The sequence below is a fragment of the Enhydra lutris genome, unplaced genomic scaffold (genome assembly GCF_002288905.1).
Source record: "Enhydra lutris kenyoni isolate GAN:26980312 unplaced genomic scaffold, ASM228890v2 scaffoldscaffold56, whole genome shotgun sequence".
Taxonomy (NCBI): Eukaryota; Metazoa; Chordata; class Mammalia; order Carnivora; family Mustelidae; genus Enhydra; species Enhydra lutris.
The window spans coordinates 6,800,450-6,818,866 of NW_019154140.1; the positions used below are offsets into that span (position 1 = coordinate 6,800,450).

Genomic DNA, 18,417 nt, shown 5'->3' on the forward strand with positions numbered 1-18,417 from the left:
GAGAGAGAGAGAGATCACAAGCAGGCAGAGAGGCAGGCAGAGAGAAGGGGAAGCAGGCTCTCCACCGTGCAGAGAGCCCAATGCGGCGCTCAATCCCAGGACCCTGAGATCATGACCTGAGCCGAAGGCAGAGGCCCAACCCACTGAGCAACCCAGGCGCCCCTAATTGGGGCATTTTTTGACCATAACTCAGTTTGGAGGAAGACACAATTTTAAAACCCAAGGCACAAAAACTAAGCTTCAGGATACTGACCTTTGCAGTACAAGGTGTCTGACATTCCTTCAGAGATCCATCCAAAACCTCCTGAAAAAAAAAAAAAAAAGGACCAACTTGTCCAGTTCTTTAAAAACAGCTATTTCTATCCTTCAATTGATATGCTAAGAAGGAATGTTCTTGGTCTCCTCACTTCCCTATAACCTCTCGTCCACATTTTATGACTGAATTCCAACCCAAATATGGGGTTTTTCATCCAAGCCCCAAATTTGGGTGAAAAAGTAATTATAGTTGACCCTGGGACAAATGAGGGGTTAGAGTCACCACCCCCATGTACAGTCAGGAATCTGCATAAAACTTTATCTCCCCCAAAACTAATAACCTTCTGTTGACTGGAAGCCTTACTGATCACATAAACAATCAATTAATACATATTTTGTATTTTATATGTATTATATATTGTATTTGCACAATAAAGCAAGCTAGAGGAAAGAAGATGTTATTAAGAAAATCATTAGGGGGGCCCCTGGGTGGCCCAGTGGGTTAAAGCCTCTGCCTTCAGCTCAGGTCATAATCCCAGGATCCTGGGATCGAGCCCCGCATTGGGCTCTCTGCTCAGCAGGGAGCCTGCTTCCTCCTCTCTCTCTGCCTGCCTCTCTGCCTACTTGTGATCACTATCTGTCAAATAAATAAATAAAATTAAAAAAAGAAAATCATTAGGAAGAGGAAATACATTTAGAGTACTGTACTGTAAAAAGTCCACATGTAAGTGGCGTTGCACAGTTCAGACCTGCATTGTTCAAGGGTCACTTCTAAATCAAAATAAGTGATGTCCAAAGTCATATAATTTCTAGAGCCATTAGGGCAGAGTTGTTCGCTCTCTTGATGCTACATGAGGTAAGTCTCTATATATTTCCTTTTATTTATTTTCTCTAGTGACATTCCATAAATTTATATGCATCTTTCCATGATGTTTTTAGTAGGGTTATTCCTATGTACTTTATATCTTGGATACTATTTAAAGTGGTATCTTAAAATTTCAATTTTCTAATATGTTTGCGGGTATATAGGTTGCAATTCACTTTTGCATATCGATTTTGTCCAGTAACCTTGTTAAAACCTATGAATTTTAATAAATTATCTGTACATTCTTTCAGTTTTTCTATGAAGACCACCACATGTCATCTGTAAATGAAGACAGTTTTGCTTTTTCATTTCCAGTCCTTATAACAATTACCTACTTGCCTTGGTTTATTGTATTTTCTAGGATCTTCAGTACAATCTTAAGTATGTATACACAATGGAATATTACTCAGCCATCAAAAAATGAAATCTTGCCATCAGCAATGATATGGTATCATGCTACGTGAAATAAGTCAGAGAAAGACAATATCATGTGATCTCACTCATATGTGGAATTTAGGAAAGAAAACAGATGAACATATGGAAAGGGGGAAAGAAAAAAGGAGAGAGTGTAACAAACCATAAGGGACTCTTAATGATAGAGAACAAGCTAAGTGTTGATGGAGGGAGGAGGGGGCTCGGGATGGGCTAGATGGATGATGGGTATTAAGGGGGGCACTTGTGATGAGCACTGGGGGGTTGTATGTAATTGACAAATCACTGAATTCTGCTCCAGAAACCAGTAACCAATATTGCACTGTACGTTAACCAACTAAAATTTAAATGAAATAAAATACTACCTTGAATAAAAGTAGGCATAATGGTTACTTAGGCTTAATTATGATCTGAAGGCAATTTTAATGTTTCAGTTTTGGAGGGTATTTGCTATTGAGTTTTGGAGTATAATCACTTTAAAAGCTTAAGGAAGTTCACTTTTATTCCTGGTATGCTGAGAAGTGTTGCTTTTAAAAAAAATTATAAACAGGTATAAATGTTGAATAAAACAGATGCCTTTCTTGATCTACTGAGATGATCATGTGGTTTTTCTTCATTTGTCTGTTAAGGTAGTCATTTACATAATTCATTTTTTAAAAAAGATTTTATTTATTTATTTCACACAGAGAAAGAGAGAGATCTCAAGTAGGCAGAGAGGCAGGCAGAAGGGAGGGGAAGCAGGCTCCCTGCTGAGCAAAGAACCCAAAGCGGGGCTCGATCCCAGGACCCTGAGATCATGACCTGAGCCGAAGGCAGAAGCTTAACCTGCTGAGCCACCAAGGCGCCCCTCATTTTCTGATGTGCAATCAACTCTGAATTACTGGAATAAACTCAATTTTGTTCAGGACATAAGATATTACATTTTTAATATATTGTGGGCACAGTTTTCTTTAAGAATTTTGCAACTATGTTTGAGAGTGAGTGAGATTAGTTGATTTTGTCTTTATCAAGTTTTGATATTGAAGTTATCACTTAAAAAGTTGAGGTGTCCTATGTCTGGTTCTTTATAGAAATATTATAGAAAAATTTTTTCAAGTTTTTATTTCAATTCTAGTTAGTTAACATAAATGGTAAATTTGGTTTCAGGTGTGGAATTTAGTAATTCCTCACCTACATATAACACCCAGTGCTCATCACAAGTGCCCTCCTTCATATTCATCACCCTTTTAGCCCATGCCCCACCCATCTCCCTCCATCAACCCTCTGTTCTCGCTAGCTAAGTGTCACTTATGGTCTACTTCCCTCTCTCTTATTTTCCCCTTTCCCTATGTTCATCTGCTTTCTTTCTTAAATTCCACATATAATTGAAATCATATAATATTTGTCTTTATCTGACTGTTTCACATAGCATAATACTCTCTAGCTCCATCCATGTCATTGCAAATGGCAAGATTTCATTCTTTTTGATAGCTGAGTACTATTCCATCATAGATATATACATACATGTATATATATATCACATCTTCTTTATCCATTCATCATTCAGTGGACCTTTGGACTCTTTTCATAGTTCAGCTACTGTTGATAATGCTGCTTTAAACATAGAGGTGCATGTGCTCCTTCAAATCAGTATTTTTGTATCTTTGGGTAAATACCTAGTAGTGAAATTGGTAGGTCTTAGGTTAGTTCTATTTTTACCTTTTTGAGGAACCTCCATACTAAAACAGCAAAAATCAACTATTGGGACTTCATCAAGATACAAAGCTCAGCACAGTGAAGGAAACAATCAACAAAGCTAAAAGACAACCTATGGAATGGGAGAAGATATTTGCAAATGATGTATCTGATAAAGGATTAGTATCCAAAATCTAGAAAAATTTTTTAAAATTTAAATTCAACTTTTGTATCAACATGGACGGGACTGGAGGAGATTATGCTGAGTGAAATAAGTCAAGCAGAGAGAGTCAATTATCATTTGGTTTCACTTACTTATGGAGCATAAGGAATAACAGGGAGGACATTAGGAAAAGGAAAGGAAAAGTGAATTGGGGAAATCGAAGGGGGAGATGAACCATGAGAGACTGTGGACTCTGAGACACAAACAGAGTTTTGGAGAGGAGAGGGGTAGGGGGATGGGTGAGCCTGGTGGTGGGTATTAAGGAGGGCACGTATTGAATGGAGCAGTGGGTGTGGTGCATAAACAATAAATCTTGGAACACTGGAAAAATAAAATAAAATTAAAAAAATAAAATTAAAATTTCAGTATAGCTAATGTACAGTTTTATTTTAGTTTCAGGTGTACCATATAGTGAGTCAGGTGTCCCATAGAGTGATGATACCATTTAGTACCACATGGTGACACATCACACAGTGCTTATCATGACAAGTGCACTCCTTAATCCCCATCACCTATTTTATCCATCACTCCATCCACCTCCTCTCTGGTAAGCATCAGTTTGTTCTCTATAGCTAAGAGTCTATTTCTTGGTTTGCCTGGCTCCTTTTATATTTTATGTTTTTTATCTTTGCTCTTTTTTTGTTTCTTATATTCCACCCTTAGTGAAAGCATGACATTTGTCTTCCTCTGACTGATGTATTTCACTTAGCATTATACTCTCTAGCTCCAATCATGTTGTTGCAAGTGGGAAGATTTCATTCTTTTCTATGGCAGAATAATATTCCATTGCATATATACATATACCACAACTTCTTTATCCATTCATCTCTCCATAGACACTTGGGATGTTTCCATAATGCTGATAGAAACATGTATTATCCCTGCCTATATCTTCCCTATAATGCATTATGTGTATGAATTAGTGTTTTTGTATTTCTGGGGTAAATACCCAGTGGTGGTATTACTGGATTGTAGGGTAGTTCTACTTTTAACTTTTTGAGGAACCTCTATACTGTTTTCCACAGATGCTGCACCAGTTTGTGCCCTCCTTAATACCCACTACCAAGCTCACCCATCCCCCTACCCCTCTCCTCTCCAAAACTCTGTTTGTGTCTCAGAGTCCACAGTCTCTCATGGTTCATCTCCCCCTTCGATTTCCCCAATTCACTTTTCCTTTCCTTTTCCTAATGTCCTCCCTGTTATTCCTTATGCTCCACAAGTAAGTATTCCCATCAACAGTGCAAGAGAGTTCCTTTTACTCCACATCTTTACCACACTTGTTGTTTGTGTTTTTGATGTTAGCCACTTTTTTTTTGCATTAAAATTTTTTTATTTATTTTTAAAATTTCTTTTCAGTGTTCCAGAATATATTGTTTATGCACCACACCCAGTGCTCCATGCAGTATGTGCCCTCCGTAAGCCTGGTGGTGGGTATGATGTTAGCCATTCTGACAGATGTGAGGTGATATCTCATTGTAGTTTTAATTTGCATTTCCCTGATGTGTGATGTTGAGCCTCTTTTCATATGTCTGTTGGCCATGTGAATGTCTTCTTTGGAGAAGTGTTTGTTCATGTCTTCTGACCATTTTCTAATTGGATTATTTATTTTATAAATAAATTGGATTTATCCATTTTCTAATTGGATTATTTATTTTGGGGGTGTTGAACTGTATCTATTCTGTATAGATTTTGGACCCTAACCTGTTATCAGATATGTCATTTGCAAATCTCATCTCTTGTTCAGTCGGTCACCTCTTATTTTGTTTTGTCAATTGTTTTGTCAGTTGTTTCCTTCACTGTGCAGAAATTTTATTTTGATGGAAAACTAATATTTTATTTTTGCTTTTATTTCCTGGCCTCAGGAGATATATCTGGAAAAAATGTTGCTAAGCCCATGTCACAGAAACTACTGTCTGTGCTCTCTTCATTCTATTTTGAGTTTAGTTTTGCATATGGTATAAAAAGTGGTCCAGGATCATTTTTTTGCATGTAGTTGTCCAGTTTTCCCAACACCATCTGTTGAAGATACTGCCTTTTTCCTACTGGATATTTTTTCATGCTTTTGTCTAAGATTAGTTTCCCATATGATTATGAGAAAAACATTTCTAGTTTTTCTATTCTGTTCCATTGATCTGTGTGTCTATTTTTGTGCCGGTACCAGCGTGTTTTGATTACTAGAGCTTTGTAATATAACTTTAAGTCTGAAATTGTGATACCTTCAGCTTTGCTTTTCTTTTTCAAGATTGCTTTGGCTATTTGGGGTCTTGGTGGTTACATATAATTTTTAGGATTTTTTGTTCTAGTTCTGTGAAAAATGCTGTTGGTATTTTGATAGGAATTGCACTAAATGTATAGATTGCTTTGGGTAGTATGGACATTTTAATAGGTTTTCTTCCAACCCAGGAACATGGAACATCTTTCAATTTCTTTGTGTCATCTTCAATTTTATGGAAATATTCTTAAGCTAATGATTTATCTTTATGATTACAAGTGTGTTCATGTTTCCCTTCTTCTTTTGTCATTGTGGAAAATAATATTTTTCTAGTACTTTTTTCCTATTTATCTAAGCAGTTTTATGTCATAAATTTTCCATGGTATTATGTTAGAAATTAAAAAGCTTGTATTAGTAGTCTATTGTTGTATAACAAATTACCACAAATTCAGGGACTCAAAGTAATACAAATTTACTATCTTACAATTTCCTTGGGTCAGGAGTCTGGGTATGGTTAGCTGGGTATTCTGCTCAGGGTCTCACCAGGCTGAAAGCAAGGTGTCAACCAGGCTGTGATTTTCTTCGGAGGCTCAGGGTCCTCTCCCAAGCTCACTGGTTATTGGCAAGATCTATATTCTTTGCAGTTGTACCAATGAGGTACTCATGTCCTTGGTGCCTGTCAGTCAGCCATTGCTGTCAGCTCCTGGAGGCTGCCTGTAATTGCTTGCCACATGGATGCCCAGGCAGTTTACAATATGGATGTAAGCTCTCTTCCAGGCCAGCTGGAGCATTATCTTTCTTTGACTTGCAGCTCCTCTCTAGTCTGCTACAATGGAATTTTACATAAGATAAATTTTATAGTTTGACTTTCATTGTTGAGAAGACAGTTGTCAATCTAATTGTGCTTCTTTTGAAGGGAATCTGTCCTTTTCTTCAGGCAGCTGTTTTTTTTCTCTGAGTCCCTCATTTTCAGATGTCCTAATGGTGTGCCTATGTGTGTATTTCTTTTTACAAGTAACATATTATGGTATACTTAGGGCCTCTGTAATCTGTGCGCTGATGTCTTCTTAAGTTTTGGAAAAATCTTGGCTATTTTCTCTTCAGATAGTGTATTTGCTCTATCTATTCTTCGTTTCATCTTCTTTGTGACATATCTCCCACTTTACTAATCCTCTTATCAGCCCTTCCTAGATCTACTTAAATGTAGACTGATTTTTCCTGGGTCTTAGCTCCCAAATTCTTCACTGACTTTTTAATGCTTTAGTTCTTTCAAGTGGATGGTTTAAAATAGTTTGTCCAACTTTTGTTGTTCTGAGTGACATAGCTGATCCAAATTACATGGTCCATCAATATCAGAAACAGAAGGCCTCTTATAATTCATTCTGTAACATCTGTAGTTATGGGCCCCTTTCAGTCTTAGTATTGTTTAAGTCCATTTATTTTTGATCAGTCATGCCACAGACCTGTGAAATTATTAATTTCTTCTGTCAATTTCATCAATTTCTGGATTTGTTTGAATCAATCTATTATATGCATTTTTATTCCTTCTATGTTCCTTGCATAATCTATTATTCTGGAATTGAGTTGGTAGCTTAGTTTATTACTTTTTAACACTTCTTTTTTTTTCTTAATAAAAGAAAGCATTGCTCCAGGTACATCCCACAAAATTGTAAGTAGTTTCATTGCTAATTTGGGGCTTGCAAATTTTTGTAATTATTACCATCATCAATTTTTGTGTTGAAGGCCTGACATGAAGTATCAGATAGAAGGAACTGAGGTAAATAGGCCTTCAGCAGGGGGTTTTGTGTTAGGCTTTAGGCTGTGTTTAATGTTTTCTGTAGTTGTGGTGTCAGAGGCTAAAATTTCCTCACCTGTCCTTGCTTTTGTCTCCTTTGCTGTCTTTTTTGTTTCTCTATAAACTCCTTCTTAAATAGGGTCTGAGTGTTACAGCTCTTTCAGCTGTGATCCCTGAAATTCTACAGCCTTATTGATGTGGTGGTAAGGTAGAGGGGAGTGGAAGCATTCCACAGTTCTATGATTAGGTCTCAGTCTTACAGTGAGCCTGTGTCCTTGGGCTGTAACAACCTTCACAGGTCCCTCTCAGCACTTCTGTTTGTTTTGTTTTTGTCTTTTGTTGTTGTTGTTGTTCCTTCATGGATCCTTCCCCTGATTTGTTAGATTCTCATCAAAATAGTTTTCCTTGATGGTAAACAGTGTTCTCTGGGCTTATTGCAAAATGCTAGCTTGTCCCTTCCCCCTGCTAAAGCACAAAGGGATTTTTTTCCCCCTCATTGTTATCATGACCAGAGTTGGGCTGCTGGAAGTAAAACTCATGAAACTATGAGCGCTCCTCTGAGGGTAAACCCTGAGTTTTTATCTCTGAAGTTAGTCCATTCTCAGTCTCTAATAACTGGTCAATTTCCCTTTAAGTAATCTGACCAGGTTCCAGTTGCATATTCTACTCCCAGAGAGCTATGATTTTCTGTGTTCACCTGTCTCCTAGTTTTGAGGGTGGTGGTTTCCCCTGCGACTTCAATTCTCTGATAGATCTAAGAAGTGTTGCTGATTTTCCCTTTGTTTACCCTTATTCATTGGTGAGGATGGGAGTGCGAGCCTATTACTTCCAAGCTCTTTACTCTTTCCATATTGGAGTAGTCTTATATTCATTCCTTGGAGGTATATTAATTACAATTATGTTTCTTAATTTCCAACCATAAGAGTTTCCTTCCAGTTATTGTTTTGATACTGCTTTCTCATTTAACCTCATTACGGTCAGAGAACTTGGTCTGTGTGACTTCATATCTTTGAAATGTTTTGATATTTAGTTTATGGACTATTATATGGTCTATTTTGAGACATTTTCAATTTGTGTTTGGTAATATATACCTGGTACCTGTTACTAGGTCAGTCAGTGTGCTGGAAGGAAATGGCTGGCACACCAAATAGGACTAATGAGGGTGCTTACCAGGATGAGGAGGATTAAGGGAAATCAAAAAGGGATGGTGAATCATCCTGGGCTCTCAAGAGCAGGGAGCAGGTACCACCTTATGGGGACAGGGAAGGGAGCTGTAGAAGGCCACCTGGCAGTAACTCTGGGATATCAGAGATGGAGCAGGAGAATAAATATCCCTACTCCTTCTTCTCCTGCCTTCCTCTATCCTACTAAGTAACTCTTACTAGCTAAACCCGACCAGTATGTAGAGGCAACAAAACCCACTGAGGCAGCCAACAAAGGTCTGTCTACGAGGACAGAGACCAGAGGGAAAATGTGTGTATTTCATTCTAAAGGGGCAAAAGAAAGTATCTAGCACACATAGAAGGTAGAGTGGACCTTTCAAACAAATGGAACACATGGGTGGGGAAATATAAGCACTGGAGAAAGGAGGAGATAGATAAAGTCAATGAGAAAAATGTTGACATTGTAGGAAGTATTCCCATAATTATTCCCACATGGTTTTCATGGGTTGCACTAAATGGCATGTGCAGGAGTCCTACTGCAAATGAGCAAAGGTGATGAATGTTAGGATTTAGCTGGGCAGGAATGTGATGCTGATGGGAACAAGGGAAAGATGACTGCTGGGTGAGTGAAGTTTGGGTTGAAGTAAGAGAGGAAAGGGGCAGAACTTAAGTATGTATCCATGCTTGTGGGCAGGCAGGAAGGCATGATTGGGTATAACTTGGGAAACCTGGAGTAGAAGTAGGCTTAGATAGAGACAAACACCCAGGTTTTAGAGCAGGTTTTATCACAAGTACTTACATAGATTGTTGCCATGGCAGTGCCAGCAGAAAGCTTGCTCACAGTAAACCAGAAATGTCTTTGTAGATAGAATTCTGAATCATAGATTCTTGGTTTCCCTACTGCCTCTTCTTTTCCCATATCAATACCTCTCATCATCTGCCTCATTCTGCTCTTTTAATACTTTATCTCCTGACCAGTGTTACTCAAGCTCAGCACTAATGATTCCTTCAGCTGCATTATCTTTACTGTGGGTGCTGTTCTGTGAATTGTAGGATGTTTGCAGCACCCCTAGCCTCTACCTATTAGGTGTCAGTAGCACATACCCTCCTTCTTTTGTGACAATTAGAAAATGTCTTCAGATATTGCCAAATATCTCCTGGGGGAGAGAATCATCCCTGCTAAGAATCCCTGAGCTAAGACATTAGGTAACTGACTGGGGTAGGGGAGAAAGAAGGATGTGAACAGCGTCTCAGGAAATGTAGTGTATTATAAATAAAACAAGACATAGGGAGGAATCTTCGTGAAGATAAGGAAACATTTAAATTGTAAAACATGCATCCAGGCCAGCGACAAAATCTTCCAGTGGAAGCAGACAAATGCACAAATAAGTTAAACTACTCTTTTTAATATTCTTATAAAATGCAGATGTCATGGGAAGCTTCCCTGACTCCAGGAGATTTTGTTCTATAGCTACCACTCCCAGTTCACAGTCTGAGGAAGTGGGTGCTCTCCTCAGACTTCCTGCTCTTGCTTCTGCCCTCATACTTCCCCATTAATAATTCACATACATTTGGCATATACCTCTTCCTCTTGCTTCCTTTGAGGAGTAATACAGTCCTCTTTAGCCATTCTTATTTTTTTCTGGGAACTTCTTGGATAATTTTGATGCCACCATATAGGGATAATATCACACACCTCTTAGCATATTTCTCCCACCTACTGCCTTTCCCCTAACTTCTATACATCCCTTTGTTTCCCCTATAGCTTTCAGTATGATCTTTTCCTTAAGATGAAGCTCCTGCTATTTGCCTTTACCCTGGAAAGAAATGCTCCAAAGAATGGACTGGTCATCATATTACTTCCTTCTCTTGAGGAGTCTACTACCTATCCCCCAATTTTGGAAAAAACTTTTCCATTTCATTATGCTTGTCCTTCCAATTATGAACATGTATCAGTAAGAGGAATTTGGAAGGATCAATCTACACTGGGTGTAAATCATACAGATGAACATTAGACACCATCAGGATCTTCTGGGTCAGATGCTTGTAGGAAGAAATCTATGAATGTTCTTTCTTAGAGCCTTTAAGCATGGGAAAGTTACCCAGTTGTCAGGACTCAGGGAGGGAGCTTCTCTTCCAGGAGGCTTCCCACTAGACAGACTCTGCTTAGGCCAGGCTGGTCCTCCCAAGGGCCCTCACCATGGCCCCCTTCATTTCCTTGTTTCGAAAACTATAGATGATGGGGTTGCACATCGGGGTGATGATGGTGTAGAGGAGGGAGAAAGGCTTGTCTTTGTCGGGGCCATGTGTGCTGCGAGGGTTCATATAAGAGAACATGGCTGAGGTGTAGAAAAAGATGACCACAGTCAGGTGGGAGGTACAAGTAGAGAAGGTCTTTCCACGACCTGAGGAGGAGGCTCTGCCAAGGATGGAGGCCAGGATGTGTGCATAGGAGATGACAATGAGCACCATGGGGCTGAGCAGCACCACGATGGCATCGGCAAAGATCATCTTCAGACTAAACTGAGGGTCTCCACAAGAGAGAGCGATCACTATGGGGGCCTCACAGAAGAAGTTTTCTATGTGGTTGTCTCTACAGAATGGACCACGAAATGTCATATAATCAAGCAGAATGCCATTGATCAGCCCGAAGAACCAGGCAGTACTCACCAGCTTCACACAAACCTGCCAGCTCATGATCTGGGCATAGCTGAGTGGGTGGCAGATGGCAACATAACGGTCATAGGCCATAAAAGCTAAAAGGATGCACTCAGCCACACCTGCACCAAAAACCAGATACATCTGGGTCAAGCAGGAGGCAAAGGAGACAATGTGGTTCTTGACCACCAGGTGGATCAGCATCTGTGGGATGGTGGTGGTGATGAAGCAGACATCCAGGAAGGACAGGTGGCCAAGGAAGAAGTACATGGGGCTGTTGAGCCTGGGGTCTGTCCAGGTGATGAAGATGATGAGGCCATTCATGGCCATGGCAAGGCTGTAGAGGGCTAGGAAGAGGGCAAAGAGCAATGCCTGAGTGGAAGAGGAGCTCTGTTCAAAGCCCACGAGGATAAACTCTGCCACTGTGGTTCCATTCCTTAGGTCCACCATCTGTGGTCTGCTTGAAGAGGGAGGACAGGAAAAGTACATAAGAGATCATTGTGTAGAGACACTACCTAGTTGTATAAAAACAGTTTGAGGACAAATGAATGAATAAGAAAGGAATTTTAGTACATTCCATGTGAGTCTCAGAAGAGTCATGGGCACTGAAAATGCCAGTGGTGAAAGATCTGGGAACCAGGTGTCAACATTTAGAGGGAAACTTTAAAGAAGACTCGGTGATGGGTATTAAGGACAGTACGTATGAAGCACTGGGTGTTAAAAACAAACAATGAACCATGGAACACTACCTCAAAAACAAATGATGTACTGTATGGTGACTAACATAATGTAATAAAAAAAGACTCAAGGAGAATCTGAGAGGTCCATTTAAATATCAAGAAAGCACTTGTGATGAGCACTACATGTTCTATATAAGTGTTGAATCATCAAATTCTACTTCTGATACCAATATAACCCTTTATGTTAACTAACTAGAATTTAAATTAAAAACTTGAAACACAAATAAATAAAAAGTAAGTTTATAAATAAATCTTAATGGGTTCTGCATCTAGAAGAGTGAATTTTCTTTTTCTATGTAATCTCAATGAATAGAACTTAAACTAGAGAGCAGAAATGTCAGAGAAAAAAATGACTGATATTTCTAACTGTACATTTTCCCCTCTCTTTACTATAAAAGTAATGCCTGTTCATTATAGAACATCTAGAAAATACTAAAAAACAAAAGCAAAATTAAATAAATTAAAAGAATCATCAAGACAATATGGCACTGGCACAAAAAACAGACACACAGATCAATGGAACAGAACAGAAAATCCAGAAATGGACCCTCAACTCTATAGTCAACTAATCTTCAAAAAGGCAGGAAAGAACATCCAGTGGAAAAAGGACAGCCTCTTCAATAAATGGTGTTGGGAAAATTGGATAGCTACATGCAGAAGAATAAGACTGGACCATTCCCTTACAACATACACAAAAATAGACTCAAAAATGGATGAAAGCCCTAATGTGAGACAGGAATCCAACAAAATCCTAGAGGAGAACACAGGCATCACCTTCTTTAATATCTGCTGCAGTAACTTCTTTCTAGACACGTCTACAAAGGCAAGGGAAATAAAGGCAAAAGAATAACTTTTGGAACTTCATCAACATAAAAAGCTTTTGCACAGCAAAGGAAACAGTCGACAAAACCAAAAAGCAACTGACAGAATGGGAGAAAATATCTGCAAATGACATATCAAATAAAGGGCTGGTATCCAAGATCTATAAAGAACTTATCAAACTCAACACCCAAAGAATAATCCAATCAAGAAATGGGCAGAAGACATGAACAGACATTTCTCCAAAGAAGACATCCGAATGTCCAAAAAACACATGAACAAATGCTCAATATCACTTAGCATCAGGGAAACACAAATCAAAACCACAATGAGATACCACCTCACACCAGTCAGAATGACTAAAATTAACCAGTCAGGAAACAACACGTGTTGGTGAGGATGCAGAGAAAGGGAAACCCTCTTACACTGTTGGTGAGAATGCAGTCTTGCACAGCCACTCTGGAAAACAGTATGGAGATTCCTCAAAAAGTTAAAAGTAATAGTACCCTATAATCCAGCAACTGTACTTCTATGTATTTATCCAAAGGTTAGAAACACTGTGACCAAAAAGGGCACCTGCATCCCAATGTTTATAGCAGCAATGACCACGTTAGCCAAACTGGAAAGAGCCCAGATGTCCATTGACAGATGAATGGATAAAGATATTGTACATATGTATACAGTGAAATATTGCTCAGCCATCAAAAAGGATGAAATCTTAACATTTGCAACAATGTGGATGGAACTGAAGGGTATTATGCTAAGTGAAATAAGTCAACCAGAGAAAGACAATTATCCTGGTTTCACTCATATGTGGAATTTAAGAAACAAAACAAAAGATCATAAGGGAATGGAGGGAAAAATAAAATAAGATGAAGTCAGAGAGGGAGACAAACCCAAGGAGACTCTTAATTATACGAAACAAACTGAGGGTTGTTGGAGGGGAGGTGGGTGGGAGAATGGAGTAATGGGTAGGTGATGAGCATTAAGGAGGGCACATGATGTAATGAGCACTGGGTATAATGTGTAAGGGATGAATAAATGAACTCTACAGTTGAAACTAATGATACAATAGATGTTAATTAATTGAATTTTAAATAATAATACTAATAACAAAGAGTCATTCAGAGTGCAATGTCAATATTTTAGTTCATGTCTTTTCTATTATTTTGTTTTCTATGTTTATATTTTAAAAGCTTTTAAGATCAACATAAAGCCTGAGTAGAACCTGCCTTCAAAACTGAAGTGCTGGGGAGAAGTGTATCTTCAGGATGAAACACAGCATTGACTCCTGATTGGAAGATCTGCTGTAAGTCCAATAGGGAAAAAGTATATAAAAGATAAAAATTCAGGGGCACCTGGGTGGCTCAGTGGGTTAAGCCGCTGCCTTCGGCTCAGGTCATGATCTCAGGGTCCTGGGATTGAGTCCTGCATCGGGCTCTCTGCTCAGCAGGGAGCCTGCTTCCCTCTCTCTCTCTCTCTGCCTTCCTCTCTGCCTACTTGTGATCTCTCTCTGTCAAAAAAAAAAAAAAAACATAAAAATTCACTTTTTGTTTGAATGGGCAACTGGGAACAATTGCATTCCATTCCATTTTATAGCCAAAAATTTTACTCATTTAATAAGTGAGTGCCTACTGTGTTCCATATATTGTGCAAGGTGCCAGGGATATAGAATCATGCATGAGACCATTCTCTCTGACTTCGTGGGAATTATACTATATATAATAGAGTCATTAGATCAAGGCACCAAGTAGGAATATAGATCATCCATATAATAGATGGGTAATATTAACAAAAAATCATACATTTATAAGCAAATATATTTCAACTCTACGCTTACATATAGGGAATGTAATCTTTTGAAGGGTCATGGAACACTTGTAAAATACTGTTTATCTATTAGGGTATAAAGAAACCTTAAATGAATCCAAAGAGCCAGAACAGTTCAGACCATATTCACTATGCTAACACACTGGAGCTGTTAAGCCTGAGGTCTGTCCATGTGATGAAGATGATAAATCATGTTCAGCAATGAAAAATTTCTGTATAAAGGAGATTTCTAAAAATTGTGTTTATTTCTTCCCTTGAGGGAGAAAAAGAGCACAGGTGCTGGTCAGCTTATAAATAGGATTCTGCTTATCAATACTGTCTATCATCATTGTGCACTTTAAATATCTTATGATTTTGTCAGCTATACCTCGTTAAAACTGAAAAAAGTCTGTCAAATCCAAATGAATAAAAGAGAATATTGTTTGTTGGTTTTCTTTTTGTTTTTGTTTTACTTCAAGGAAAGAAGTAAATTCTTATTGAATATTTTAAATTTAGAATGTGTTGTTTGGGTTTTTTTTTTTTTTAATAAATAAAGTGTAGATGACATTCTTCTGATCGGCAGGGTCACCAGTAGTGTTGTGTCATTTGTGTAAGGCACAAAGGCCCCTGAAGGGAAGAGTGAATGCTAAAAATCAGCTTGTGGAATCTAGCCTGTGCTCAATTTATCAAGCTGTGCACCCTGGTGAGGTATGAGTTTGAAGGAAGTGCAGTGCCTTTTTTTTTAATTCTTCCCTTAGAGAGAGTGACTCTTTATTAACCAAAAGTACCATAAATGCTAGGGAAGCAGTGCTGATGTAGAAGATCCGGCCATGAGAATATTTAAATTTCAACACTTAAATTTTTTGTCTTATAAGATTGGTGAAATTTTTGAATGAATAAAATGTGTTCCTCTGAGTGGATTTTAGGAATAAAAACACAACAGGCATTTCTTATAATGCAGTGGTACTCAAAGCGTGACCCACAGGCCACCACCACCAGCAGCATTACCAGAGAACTTGATAAAAATGCAAATTATTGGGCTTCTCCCCAACTACTGAATCATAAACTTTGGGGATGGAGCTCAGAAACCAGTGTTTTAACAAGCTCTCCATGTGATTCTGATGCACATTAAACATTGAAAAGTACTGGTTTAATACAGGGGTAGACAAATTATGGCCCCTGAGCCAAATATAGTCCACTGCCTATTTTTATAAAGTTTAATTGGCACACAGCCTCACCCATTTACTTATGAAATTCTGTGATTGTTTTCCCACTAGAATGGCAGAGCTTAGTAGTTGCCACAGACACCAGAGACCCTATAAATTAGGTTGTCAGATTTAGCAATAAAAATATAGAATGCTTCATTAATTGTGTTTTTCGGATAAATAATGGATTTTTAAAATTCTAAATACATTCCATGTAATATTAGTAACTCAACACACAAAGCCTAAAATACTTACTACCTGCCCCTTTATGGAAGACATTTGCTGACTCCTGCTTAATGTACTGACTTTAGAGTGGACTTGCTTCTGATAAACAAGGGTGTGTAAGGGAAGCAATGAAAAAACCTTAATTCTGAGTACACACCTGGGATTCTGGTGCATCCAGTCTCAAGTACTTTCTTCTCAAGAAGAAGAATAAAACTAGGAAGCCAATTTGCCTGGATGGAAGGGCAGCTGGTGCCACTTCTTTTTCTGTTTATTAAACGCACTTATATCAGTTGCTTTCCCTTTTTTTTTTTTAAAAAAAAAAACATTTTTTAAAATTTATTTTCAGCATAACAGTATTCATTGTTTTTGTGCCACACCCAGTGCTCCATGCAATCCGTGCCTTCTCTAATACCCACCACCTGGTTCCCCTAACCTCCCACCCGCCCCGCTTCAAACCCTTCAGATTGTTTTTCAGAGTCCATAGTCTCTCATTGTTCACCTCCCCTTCCAATTTCCCCCAACTGCCTTCTCCTAACTCCCCATGTCCTCCATGCTATTTGTTATGCTCCACAAATAAGTGAAACCATATGATAATTGACTCTCTCTGCTTGACTTATTTCACTGAGCATAATCTCTTCCAGTCCCGTCCATGTTGCTACAAAAGTTGGGTATTCATCCTTTCTGATGGAGGCATAATACTCCATAGTGTATATGGACCACATCTTGCTTTCCCTTTTTTAAGTGCCTGGTGCTACACATTTCAATTATGATAAAGCAGATGTACTTCGATAATACAATTTTTTGAAAAGATCAAGCAGCTATTTTAGAAGCATTGTCCAGGTAACTCATAAGAACTTCTGTGACAACAATAAAACTAGACATGATTATGAAAATAATCCCACTTACTTGAAAATGGGGGGAAAATAGCCCTCTGAAAACAATACTTAGATAAAACAGGCAGTCAAAACAGTAATTACAGACTATCTAAAAAACTACTGATAATAAAAGTAGCATATATCAATAAATACCATACATAGATATTTGTTAGAATAAAAGTTAATAGCCTGAAATAATTTTATCACTTAGCAAAAAGGATTAATGAAAATAAAATAAAATAAAATTGCTGAAGGGGCCAGAGGCAGATAAACAAAGTGAACCTAAGGAATACCAGAGAGGGAAAATATGTACTGGAGGAAGAGAGAAGTTTCTAGGTAAATATAAATCACTAAATAGTGTTCTTTAAATTCATTAAAGAAATTCATTATAGGAACAAGAGAAATCAAGATAAGCTACTATTCTGAGTGAAAGGAATTAAATGGTTGTTCTAAACCTCTGCTTCACATTATAGTCATTTGAAGGGTTTTTAAATGTCCCCTTGGCAGAAGACATGAACAGACATTTCTCCAAAGAACATATCCAGATGGGCAACAGACACATGAAAAGATGCTCAACATCACTCATCATCAGGGAAATACAAATGAAAATCACACTGAGATATCACCTCACATGTTTCAGAATGGCTAAAATAAAAAAACACAAGAAACAACAAGTGTTGGCAAGGACATGGAGAAAAAGAAACCCCCTTGCACCATAGGTGGCAATGCAAACTGGTTTCTCAAAAATTAAAAATAGAATTACTATATTATCCATTATGTAGTGGAACATAGTAATTCCACTTACTGGGGATTTACACAAAGAATACAAAAACACTAGTTTGAAAAGTTATAGGCTCCCTATGTTTATTGAAGCATTATTTACAATAGCTAAACTATGGAAGCATACCAAGTGGCCATCAATAGATGAATGGATAAAGAACATGTGGTCTATATACACAATGGAATATTATTCTGCCATAAAAAGGAATGAAATTTTGTCATTTGTAACAACGTGGATGGAACTAGAGGGTATAATGCTAAGTTAAATACATCAGTCAGAGAAAGACAAATACTATATAATTTCACTTATAAGTGGAACTGAAGAAACAAAACAAAGAAAAAAGAGATAAACCAAAAAACAGACTCTTAACTATAGAGAAAAAACTGCTGGGTATCAGAGGGGAGGTAGATGGGTGAATGGGTGAAAAACGTGAGGGGATCACTCCAGCGCCGGGGCCACCTGCCTGGCTTCATCAAAATCAAAAGCTTCTGCACAGCAAAGGAAACAGTCAAGAAAACAAAGAGGCAACCCACGGAATGGGAGAAGATATTTGCAAATGACAGTACAGACAAAAGATTGATATCCAGGATCTATAAAGAACTCCTCAAACTCAACACACACAAAACAGATAATAATATCAAAAAATGGGCAGAAGATATGAACAGACACTTCTGCAATGAAGACAT

The 18,417-nt window shown here is 38.1% G+C and overlaps 1 protein-coding gene across 1 annotated transcript; it reads right to left on the reverse strand.

Annotated features, from left to right (window-relative positions):
- Positions 1-10,785: 10,785 nt before the first annotated feature.
- Positions 10,786-11,727, reverse strand: LOC111157723 (olfactory receptor 10AD1-like). The gene has a single exon (XM_022519363.1). The coding sequence runs from the start codon at positions 11,725-11,727 to the stop codon at positions 10,786-10,788; it is 942 nt and encodes a 313-aa protein (XP_022375071.1).
- Positions 11,728-18,417: the final 6,690 nt, after the last annotated feature.